At 65.6% G+C, this 11453-nt stretch overlaps 1 protein-coding gene across 2 annotated transcripts in view; it reads left to right on the top strand.

Moving 5' to 3' along the window:
• The first annotated feature begins 1566 nt into the window (after nucleotides 1-1566).
• The window catches only part of MYO1C (myosin IC), a 28832-nt gene continuing 18945 nt past the window's right edge, over nucleotides 1567-11453 (top strand). Inside the window, exons 1-4 of one of the 2 annotated variants that reach the window (XM_064378090.1) lie at nucleotides 1567-1838; nucleotides 9641-9796; nucleotides 9905-10020; nucleotides 11189-11387. In XM_064378090.1, coding sequence (XP_064234160.1) covers nucleotides 1764-1838; nucleotides 9641-9796; nucleotides 9905-10020; nucleotides 11189-11387 — 546 coding nt within the window. In that variant the 5' untranslated portion in view covers nucleotides 1567-1763. Of the gene's footprint in view, nucleotides 1839-7859; nucleotides 7926-9640; nucleotides 9797-9904; nucleotides 10021-11188; nucleotides 11388-11453 lie in introns of those variants that run through there. The other variant, XM_064378091.1, reaches the window with a different exon arrangement.

Raw genomic sequence — 11453 nt, 5'->3', positions numbered from 1 at the left:
TTCCTGGTTAACCAGTCCAGACTGTTGCCATCTCTTTCTGCCCCACTTCTCTCCAGACCCTTGCTGAGTCTTCCCCCATAGTGACCTGTCCCTGCCACTCACACACACTCGGGGACCTCCAGAGCCGTCACTGGGCGACCTGTTCCTCTTGCACGTACAGCTGTCGTGAGTGTCTCCACACAGCACCTTTCATCTGGCAGACGGGAAAGCCAGAGCTGGTGGGGGCGGATCTCCTCACAGTTACAGGCTCCTTCGGTTTTCTGCAGGACCAGAAGCATAGGCATGGGCCTGAGCCCACCGCAGAGGGGCCTCAGTCGAAGTACAGGTGATGCACCTGTTCGCAAGGTTACTTCGGGAGAGTAGCTGTGGAAAGCATATCACACTATACACGCCTCCCCATTCAGTCAATGCCACCCCAGCTATGACCCCAGGGACCCCCACCTGCTTCCCTCCTGGGTTGTGAACTGGAGTCCCGACGCCCTGCCTCCTGTTTCGGCCCCTCCTGGTGTGGGAGGGGTGAGCCCAGCAGTGGTTGAGAGGCAGAAGGGGGAAGGGGAGTGCTCTCCAACCTCTGGGCACTATATATCCCGTCAGGATATGGCCGCTCTGGGTCCACCCGACCTGCTGGGTGGAAACAGGAAATATGTGAAACTCGGTGTGCGCTGGGTCTGCGCCTGACTCCGAGGCTGATAAGGGCCATTGTGTGGCCGCCGGGGATGAGCCTGTCCGGGATGGATGTGCTTCCCGGAGGAAGGAAGGAAGGAAGGAGGACTTGCTCGCCTTTCCGGGGCGGGGGAAACTGTGGGAGAGAAGGGTGCTGGGGGAGGCCCCTGCCTCTGGGGCTGTCGGGACCAGCACAGGCCTGAGGGACCCAGCCCTGCCCGTGCCAGCCTCTCTCTCTTTGGAAAGGCCTGTTTCCTCTCTCCACTTCCCCGTTCCTACTTCCTATAAGGAATGGCTGGAGATGAGGGCTCAGTCTCAGGCCAGGAAAGTGTCAGTTGTGATTTAGCAACAATAAAAATAGAAGAGCAGGAACATCAGGGGTGGGGGGCTCCTGTGGGTGCTGTTGAAACGCAGGGGATGCCCAGGGCTAGAGGTTACCCACACCCAGGAACCCAAGAATGAATCTCACAATCATCTGAGGCACAGAGGAGGTAAGACAGGACTTCCTCACAGCGGAACAACCCCTCTGCCAAACATGACCAGCCCCCAGCCCGTCACACTCATGGTGGGGCTCACCTGCTGTGGGAGGCAGCCCCACAGAGGGATGTGAGGAAAGGCAGTGCCCACCGAGGGGTCTTCTTGGCTTAGGGGAGGAAAGGCCTGCTTTGGGGAGTGGCCCCTCTGCTCTCTAGCTAGGACTGGAGAGTGGGCAGGAGGAGGGGCAGCCAGAGAGCTGCTGTGGGATGCGAGGAAGGGGAAAGGTGTCCTACCCTTTGACCTGGAGCCCAGGGTCCCCCATGGGTGGCTGCATCGGCTCCTCTGGTTACCTGGGACAACAGGCATTTCCTCCATCCCAGCCCCTCCTCTTCCTGCTCCAACCATCCGGGCCAAGAGGCCTCCAATCAGACCTGGACGGCTCCAGCTGTGTACTGAGGCGCTGGACCAGCCACATCCCCTGGGGCTGCAGTCGAAGCAAAACCAAGTGGCCATCCCGGCGTTAGACACAGATTCCTGGCTCCTGGAGCAGGCAGAGCCAGCAAGGGGGCAGGCGGCTTTTGCTCACAGGCCCCAGTGCACAGCGCAGGCTCTCCGAGGGCAGAATGGCGCTGCAAGTAGAGCTGATACCCACCGGGGAGATCATCCGCGTGGTTCATCCCCACAGGCCCTGCAAGCTTGTAAGCTGGGGTGCTCTGGGCTGGGCGGAGGGTGGTAGCGTCTCCCTAGGGCCTGGCAGCCCCTCTCAAGCAAAGCCCTCCCGCAAGAGGTGAGCAGTGGGGAGGGACGGAACAGACTGAACAGACAGGGTGAGTGGAAGAGTCAGGATGGAAGGGCACCAGGATTTTTGGAAGTGGAGGTCGGGACTTGACTCTTTTCCAGCTCCCTGAACCTCGGTGGGCACAACCGTGAATGCTGGGCACAAAGACAAGTGAGGGCTGCTGCGAGGTCGCAGGAGGAGGGCGTGGAAAGCTCCAGGCACGCGGGACTGGCTCGGTGCATGCCCCGCTCCGCTCTGGTCCACAGAGCTGGGGCTGCCCAGGGGAACGGTGTGGGAGGTGGGCGGGTGGAAATGGGGACAGCGGCCCTGGCCCGGCCCGCAGGGAAGGGGCTGGAGAGGCAAAGGGCCGGGAGGACGGAGAACGCCAGGCGCCCCCACGGCCCCAGCAGCGCGGCGGGGTTGGGGCGCGCGTGTTCGCCGTGACCGGACGCGCCTGCCCGGAGCTGCCCGAGGCGGGGGCCGCTCGCACCGAGGCTTCGCGGACGCGGCCGGGCCGGGGCGGGGCGGGGCCGGAGGGCGCGCGGCCCTGCCCGGGATGACGACAGGCGCGGCCCGGCCCCTGGCGGGCCCTGGGCGGGGAGAGCGCGCCTGGGCCGCGGATTCCGAGCCCGCCACGCCGCCCAGCCCGGCCCCCGCCCGTGCCGGAAGAGCCGAGCCGGTGGGTACTCGGGGCGCGGGGACTGCGCGCGCGGGACCCGGGAAGCCTCCGCCGGCGGGCGGGCCTGGGGGGCCGAGCGGGGAGCGAAGCAGAGGTCACCGCCGCGATCGCTGGGGCGGAACAGCGGCCGCGTGGATCCGGGCGGGATCCCGGGACGCGGAAGCACCGGCGCAGCCGGGTGAAGACTTAGCGCACCCGCGGGGGCGGGAAGCCGGGAAGAGCGGCCGGGGCGGCGGGACCCGGGACCGCGCGCCCTTCGGAACCCGCCCGCAGCCCGGCCCTGCCTCTGGTTCCGGAGGAGCTGCCTGAACCCCGCCCCTTCCCGTCCTCCGCCCCTGGGGCCCCGCGCGCCCCGAGAGTGGCGGGAGGGGACTGGCCACCGCGCCCGCGGCTCCTCTCGCCCCGGCCTCCCGCGCACCCTCGGGGCCCTGAGATTCATTCATTCATCCAGGCGGCCAGGAAGGGGTCACCCAGCCCTGCCCAGTGCCTCGCTGCGCGAAGGGGGTGGCAGCAGCCTCCTGGGAGGGACCCATCAGGAAACAGTCGATTCCTGCTGGGTGCGATAAGAAGGCGCCGCGCGTCGGGGAGAATCAGGAAGGGACTCTGGAGGAGGCGATACCTGGGCCGAGTCTCAGCGCGTGGGGAGGGGAGTGCCCGGGCTGAGGGCGCCGTAGGTGCAGGCCCAGGCTCTGACGCTCGGGCAGGCTGCAGGTGGTGGGTGGGGAGAGAAGGGACTGAGAGGGCCGCCTGTCACACCGGAATGCAGGAGCAGTGGGGTAAACCCAGGACAGCGTGGTGGGGGGGTGGGTCTTGGGAGTTCATAGGCGGCGTCCTGACCAGAAGCAGGGGGTGTGAATCGTGGGCCTGGGACATGGAGGGCGCCCTGTAAACCTTCACTCTACGAACAGGGGATGTTGATGTGATTTGTATTGCCCGAGGGGAAATGGATTGGTAGTAGGAAGGCAAGGATGTTAGGAGACTGCCGTCTCCACCAGGAAAGGGGCAGTGATGGAGGTGAGGCGTTCGCGGGGCGTGGCCACTTGGTGTGGGAAGTGGAGAGCAGGCCTGTTAACCCAGGCGGTGGTGACCAGCTGAAAGTGCTGCCCTTCTCTCTACAAGGACATTGAATAGGGAGTACAGGTTAGGGGTGAGGAGCGCTGTTTCCTTTTTTTTTTTTTTCCCACAGAGTCTCGCTCTGTTGCCCAGGCGGGAGTGCAGTGGCACGATCTCATCTTGCTGCAACTTCTGCCTCCTAGGTTCAAGCGATTCTCCTATCTCAGCCTCCCAAGCAGCTGGGATTACAAGCATTCACCACCACAGCCCACTAATTTTTTGTATTTTTAGTTGAGATGGGGTTTCACTGTGTTGGCCAGGCGAGTCTTGAACTCCTGACCTCAAGTGATCCTTCCACCTCAGCCTCCCACAGTGCTAGGATGACAGGCGTGAGCCACCTCGCCTGGTTTGTTTACTTTTTTTTTCCCCTACAAATTTATGTTAAGGTGTTATGGGTTTATTGCTTTTTTTTTCCTTGAACTCCCAACCTCAGGTGATCCACCTGCCTTGGCCTCCAAAGTGCTTGGATTACAGGCGTGAGCCACCCCAGCCATTTTTCTTTTTTTAACAGTCTCACTCTGTCGCCCAGGCTGGAGTGCAGTGGTGTGATCTTGGCTCACTGCAACCTCCACCTCCCAGGTTCAAGCGATTCTCCTGCCTCAGCCTCAGGCGCCTGCTGCCACGCTGGCTATTTTTTGTATTTTTAGTAGAGATGGGGTTTCACCATGTTGGCCAGGCTGGTCTCCAACTCCTGACCTCATGATCCTCCCGCTTCGGCCTCCCAAAGTGCTGGAATTACAGGCGTGAGCCACCGCGCCTGGCCACTTTTTTTTTTTTTTTTTTTGACAAAGGGTCTTCTGGGGCACCCAGGCTGGAGTGCAATAGCACCATCAGGGCTCACTGCAGCCTCAACCTCCTGGGTTCAAGGGATCCTCCCACCTTAGCCTCCTGAGTAGCTGGGACCACAGGCACACTGCACCACGTCTGGCTAATTTTAAAAAAACTTTTTGGTAGAGGCAGGAGTCTCACGAGGTAGCCCAGGCTGGTCTTGAATCTTGGCTTCCTGCCTCGGCCTCTCAAAAGTTCTGGGGTTACAGGCATGAGCCACTCATTGCACCTTGCCTCTGTTCACATTTGCTGGTCCCCTCCACCCGGCCCCAGGCAGAGGTGTCTGGCAGCCAAAGGCCCGTGGTTGTGTAGCTAGAGTGGACAGCGCTGACTGAGGCCCTCTGAGCCATTGGGGGAGAGACCCTGAGTCGCCACTTTCTCCCCATTTCCCTTCACAACAGTTCCCTGAGGACTGGAACGGTCCTTGGTGGGCAGGAAGGCCCATATCTAAGATTCGTTTGATAAATAGACGTTGAGTCCCTGCTCTGTGCCCATGCTGTGCCAGAGTGAGACAGTCTGTGGCTGTCTTTGTACCTGGGGGCTCTGGACATGGGTTTATAGCGGCAGTCCCGGGTGCTCAGATGACACCCCCTCCCAGCCCCCAACACCCCACCCCACGGCAAGATCTGTGCGGCCCCTAGGCTGGGGGAATATTTGAGGTTCCTGCTGTCCCCAGCAGTCAGGCTTGTGGGCCCCTGCCGGCCTGTATGAGCTGAAGGTCACTAGATAGCCCATCCCCTGCGGTTCCAGTAAACATCTCTCCAGGTGGGAGGAGACCCAGAGGCAGCCTTGGGGGACAAGGCTCCTAGGTCACCGGGGCCGTGGCTGCACCCTCGCCTGCAGTGAGCCAAAGGCCCAGCTGCTACCTCTAAAGCCTACAGGTGACATAACAGAACCACACGACAGGGGCCTATGCTGTTACTGAAGGTCACAGCCCCGGTAGCCCTGGCAACCGTACAGAGAGGCTCCAGGAAGCCCTGCAAGGTGTTCGAGTTCCCGGGTTCCAATCCCACTCTTGAGACTGGGATCGCACAAGTCACCTGCCTCAGTTTCCTCTTCTCCATTGGAGTGATAATACAGACCTCATGGCTTGACTGGGGGCACTGAACGGAGTAACCTAAGAAAGCGCAGGGAACGCGGGAAGCGCCTGGCGCTGCAGCCTCGGTCGTGGCGTCTTTCACTCCCGGGTTCCCCGCTTCCCTCCCCGACCGCGACTCGCGCTTCTGTCCAGTGAGGCGAGGCCGGAGGGGGCTGCCGGGGCTGGAGCCGCCGTGGAGACGCTCCCTCCTTCCGCCGCCGGGCGGTGGCTGCGGGGGCGCCAGCGGGCATCCCGGGAATGCGGCAGCGCGGCCCGTCCGCGCGCGGATTCCCCTCATTCCAGTCGCGTGACGTGGGGATGGGGCGGAACTGCGGCCGCGAGGCTCCGCCCCTGTCCCCGCCCCCACGGTCCCGCCCCACGCCTCGCCCGGAGGGGAGGGAGCGTCTGCCGGCGGCTCTCGACCCTGTGCCCCGAGTCTGCTAAGGCGCTCCTCACCCCTGGGTCCTCTCCTTGCTCGCTCTGGAGTTTTGTTTTGTTTTGTTTTGTGACAGAGCCTCGCTCTGTCGCCCAGGCTGGAGTGCAATGGCGCGATCTCGGCTCACCGCAACCTCTGCATCCCGGGTTCAAGCCATTCTCCTGCCTCAGTCTCCTGAGTAGCTGGGATTACAGGCGCCCCACAACGCCCGGCTGATTTGTGTATTTTTAGTAGAGACGGGGTTTCCTTACGTTGCCCAGGCTAGTCTTGAACTCCTGACCTCAGGTGATCCGCCCGCCTCGGCCTCCCAAAGTGCTGGGGTTAGAGGCGTGAGCCACTGCGCCCGGTCCCCCCTCTGGATTTTAAACTGGGGACACCGCAGCGGGCGCCTCCTCCCCCCATATTGTCCCAGGCGCCCCCATCCCCCTCGTTCCCGGCCTCACAGCTGGCGCCCCCGCTCGGGGGTCCCCAGGGCCGCCGCTCCGCCCCGGCTGCTGCTGTTGCAGTAACGAGCCTTCCCTTTCCCGCGGGGATGCAGCCCGCACCTGCCGCAGCCTCGCGCTCTCCCCAGGGAGCCGGGTTCGCGGACAGGGGCGGGGCGGGGCGCGCTGGGGCTTTGGGTCCCGGCTCTGCTTCTCCCCCAGGGCAAGTCCGTGTCCGCCGTTGTGTTCAGGCGTGGGGCAGGTGCGCGCCTGAGGTTTCCTCGCCGGATCGGAAGCGTGTCCCGGGCCTGGCTCTTAGTGGGTCTCTGCCCGCAAGTGAGGACCGAGTGTCCGGCCGAGGGAGGGCGGCGGAGTCTACAGGGGGCCTGGGAGGTCCCTTCGCACTCGGGCTCAGGCCACCCACCCCGCGGCCCTCCTGGGCCTGGAGCGGAAAAGTGAAGTGACTCTGGGGACTCTGGTACACAGTCCCCCAGCGGGGAAGAACCCGCTGAGCCTCCGGCCGGCTCTAGGCGCCCTGCCCCGCCCGCGCTGGGATCCGAGCCAGGGTTCGCCCCCCGCGGAGGAGGGCGGGGCTGCCGAGGCTGGGTCGGGGTCGGGGGCATCCTGGGCTGGGCCGCGAGGGGTACAGAGGGACCGGGAAGGCCCCTCCAGAGGGGAGCGGGAGGGAGGGCGGAGGCCTCGGCCCGGAGGCGAGTGGGGTGTCCCGGCTGGGGAGGCTGTGGGCCCCAAATGCCTTTGGTGGGGGTGGAGCGCGATCTCCCAGATGCGAACTTCAGTCTCCAGAGGGGCCGGGACTCAGCGCGCTCTGCCGGGGCTCACCGTGGCCGTCCCTCTCCCCGGGGCGCGCGCTCCGCGCTGACGAGGAGAACCGAGATCTCCCTGGGTTCGAGGCTCGAGCCCGGCCCCGCGCGCGTGGGAGTTGGACGGGGTCCCGAGCGGAAAACGCTCCGCCCGCCCGGCGCGCCGGCCGTATTTGGACATTGGTTCTATTTTTAACTTTCCCGGGACTGGAGTTCGGGGTTGGGGGAGGAAGATCTGCTTCCTCTGGGACCCGCGGGCCTTGGGGCCCGGCCCCGCCACGGAGCTTCGTCCCAGGCCCGGAAGTGAGTTCCGGGTCGGTGTAGACGCGGCGGCCGCGCGGGTTCCGGGCTCCTCCCCGGCACCGACACAGCCCCTCCTGGAAATCCTGACTCAGGCAGACCCCGCCCCGCTCCGGCCCGCGAAACCTCCGGCCCCCCACCCACCCCGCCCCCACCTGGAGGGGACCTGGCCGGGCCGCGCGGGAGGCGGGGGCGGGAGTGGGGGGCGGTGCGGGGGGCGGGCCGGCCCCTCCCTCGCTGACGCCTCCGCCGCCACCGAGTCCCGGACCCAGAGCGCGGGCAGCGGAGCGGGCGCCAGGCCGGCGGGGCAGGATGCGCTACCGGGCGTCGGTGAGCGGGGGCGCGGCCAGCGGGGGTCCAGGGCGCCCCTTCCCGCCCCGCGGCGCCGCCTCGGCCTTGCCAGGAAGCGGGCGCGGCCCGGGAATTCCGGGTGGAAAAACGTCCCGGGAAGTTGCCGGGGGAGGAGGCCGCGGCGGGACGGCGCGCGGGACGCGCGGACCCGGGGCGGGACGCGGCGCTGCGGAGGCTTCTGAGGACGCGGAGACCCCCGACCCGAGGGCGAGGGGCGGGACTGCGGCCGGATTTGGGGCGGGATTGGAGCCGGGCCCGAGCGACGCCCCAGGCCAGGATCTGGGCCCTTCGCGGTTAGAGGAGACCCGAGGCCTCTGCGGGGTTCCCCCTCCCCCGCCACCCCGAGGAGCCACCACCCTGCGCTTCTCTGAGCTTGGACACTCTGGGTGTCCGTTTCCTGGAGCCGTCAGACCCTCTTTGAAGGGGGATCTCAGCCCTGGATGCGGGGCCTGTACCCCGCTCACCCTCCAGTGGGATCCAGAGGCCGCTGGCTTCGCCTGGGAAAACCCCCACCCTGAGGCTTCTCAGGACTCGGTGAGGGAGGTGGCTGGGGAACCCAGCAGCTGGAGGGAAGGGAAGGGAAGGGAGGCGCCCACCTGGCCCACTCTGGCTGCCTTCTGGAGTCGGCAGCTGAGCCCCGCGGGGGCGGGAGGCCCTCGGGGAAACCCCGTGCTGTGGTCTGGGAGTCACTTGTTGCTCTGCTGTGGACATGTGGGTGGGTCCCGGCGGAGAGGAGGCCCCACCCTGCCTGCAGAATTCACCCTGAGCCATTTGTCCTCCAAAGCACCTGTCACACGTGGCTCAGAGCTAAGGGACCTGAGGTCACCTGGTCTAACTCAACTCCTCCTTGAGGAGGAAACCATCCAGAGAGAGGAGGGGATTGGCCCAAGGTCAACAGAGCATTCTTTAAGCAGTTCCTTCTTGCGACCCTGCTTTCTCCACCCAAAACCAGCGCCTCCCAGGTTCTGCGGCCTTGCTCCGAGTCCTCTGGTCACGTGTGTTTCGTGGCCTGTGTGGTCTCTGTTCTGAGTGCTCACATCCTTGGCGATCCCTTTGCTTCCACACTGGGACCCAGGCCCTCCACACCCGCACCCACGCCCTCCGCACCCACGCCCCCCGCACCCACGCCCCCCGCACCCACGCCCCCCGCACCCACGCCCCCGGCACCCATGCCCTCCGGCACCCATGCCCTCCGCACCCAGGCCCTCCACACCCAGGCCCTCCACACCCAGGCCCCCAGCACCCACACCCCCCGCACCCAGGCCCCCCACAACCACACCCTCCACACCCAGGCTCCCTGCACCCACTCCCCCGGCACCCAGGCCCTCCCCCGCACCCACGCTGCCTGCACCCACGCCTTCTGCACCCAGGCCGCCCGCACCCACGCCCTCTGCACCCAGACTCTGTACCCATGACCCCCAAACCCAGACCCTTCACACCCATGCCCCCACACCCAGACCCTCGGCACCCACGCCGCCCGCAACCACGCCCTCCTCACCCACTGCTTCCCCACCCACTCCTTCCGCACCTGCACCCCCGCACCCAGGCCCTCCGAACTCGGCATGCTCATACCCCATGTCCAGCCCTGAGTCCACGAGCCCCTGCGTTCCCTCTCAGTCCCGCAGGTGCAGTGGAGACGTGGCCTTGCCCCACCCTGATTGCTCTGACTCTCTTCCGTGGCCCATTCTCTGCAGGCCCTGGGCAGTGACGGGGTTCGGGTGACCATGGAGAGCGGGCTGACCGCCCGGGACCGGGTGGGGGTGCAGGACTTCGTGCTGCTGGAGAACTTCACCAGCGAGGCCGCCTTCATCGAGAACCTGCGGCGGCGCTTCCGGGAGAACCTCATCTACGTGAGGCCGCTGGGGAGACCGGCGGGGTGCTGGGGGCACAGACGGGGTGGCGGGAGGGAGGCACCCGGGTCAGCGGGTCAGCGTCTGGCCCTCTTCGCCTGACCCCAGACCTACATCGGCCCCGTCCTGGTCTCCGTCAACCCCTACCGAGACCTGCAGATCTACAGCCGGCAGCACATGGAGCGGTACCGCGGCGTCAGCTTCTACGAAGTCCCCCCTCACCTGTGAGTGACCCCGAAGTCCCCCCTCATCTCTGAGTGACCCCGAAGTCCCCCAGACCCCAAGGTCCCACTTACCTCTGAGTGACCCCGAAGTCCCCCTCACCTGTGACTCCGAAGTCCCTCCTCACCTGTGAGTGACCCCGAATTCCCCCCTCACCTCTGAGTGACCCCGAAGTCCCTCTCACCTCTGAATGACCCCGAAGTCCCCCCTCACCTGAGTGACCCCGAAGTCCCCCTCACCTGAGTGACCCCGAATTCCCCCTCACCTCTGAGTGACCCCAAAGTCCCTCTCACCTGTGAGTGACCCCAAAGTTCCCCCTCACCTGAGTGACCCCGAAGTCCCCCCTCACCTCTGACCCCGATGTCCCCCTCACCTCTGAGTGACCCCGAAGTCCCCCCTCACCTGACCCCGAAGTCCCCCCTCACCTCTGACCCCGACGTCCCCTTCACCTCTGAGTGACCCCGAAGTCCCCCCACCTCTGAGTGACCCCGAAGTTCCCCCTCACCTCTGACCCCGACATCCCCCTCACCTCTGAGTGACCCCGACGTCCCCCCTCACCTGAGTGACCCCGAAGTCCCCCCTCACCTCTGAGTGACCCCGACATCCCCCCTCACCTCTGAGTGACCCCGACATCCCCCCAACCTCTGAGTGACCACGACGTCCCCCCACCTCTGAGTGACCCCGAAGTCCCCCCTCACCTCTGAGTGACCCCATCCCATCTGAGGCGACCTGACCTCCCATGTCACATCTGTGAGGAATCCCGTGGTTTCCCACCCCGGAGTGACCAGAGATGAATGTGGCAGCTCAGCTCTCTCTGGGTGGGACCCAGTCCTACCCCAGCTCACACCCAAGACTTCTCCCACAACCGGGAGTGGCCCCCAATCTCAGCGACTTCTGAACGCCACCTGCAAAGCCCTCCCAGGCCTCCCTGCAAGTGACTCCCGCCTCCACCTAAGCACCGCAGACTCCGACTGCGCAGGGTCCTGTCCTCCCTCTGAAAGCGATGCCCGCCCTCAACCGTGAGGCATCTCTGACCCACACAGCCCAGTCCCTGTCCTCAAAGATGTGCTCGACCCCACCCTCGAGGACTCCACCAGGGGTGGGAGTGAGCCTCCCTGCGGCCCTCCGCGTACCCCCGTCCCCGATCTCCCTGACGAGCCTGTGCCCCAGGTTTGCTGTGGCTGACACCGTGTACCGAGCACTGCGCACAGAGCGGCGGGACCAGGCGGTGATGATCTCGGGGGAGAGCGGGGCAGGCAAGACGGAGGCCACCAAGAGGCTGCTACAGTTCTACGCGGAGACCTGCCCGGCCCCCGAGCGCGGAGGTGCTGTGCGGGACCGGCTGCTGCAGAGCAACCCCGTCCTGGAGGTGAGGGAGGGAGGAGAGGAGGGAGGCTGGTGCTGGAGGTGAGGGTGGGAGGAGAGGAGGGAGGCC

The sequence above is a fragment of the Aotus nancymaae genome, unplaced genomic scaffold (genome assembly GCF_030222135.1).
Source record: "Aotus nancymaae isolate 86718 unplaced genomic scaffold, 86718_ANA_hifiasm-v0.15.2.pri h1tg000018l, whole genome shotgun sequence".
NCBI lineage: Eukaryota > Metazoa > Chordata > Mammalia > Primates > Aotidae > Aotus > Aotus nancymaae.
The sequence above is the reverse complement of the archived record's forward strand: the minus strand, read 5'-3'. Positions and strand labels throughout refer to the sequence as shown.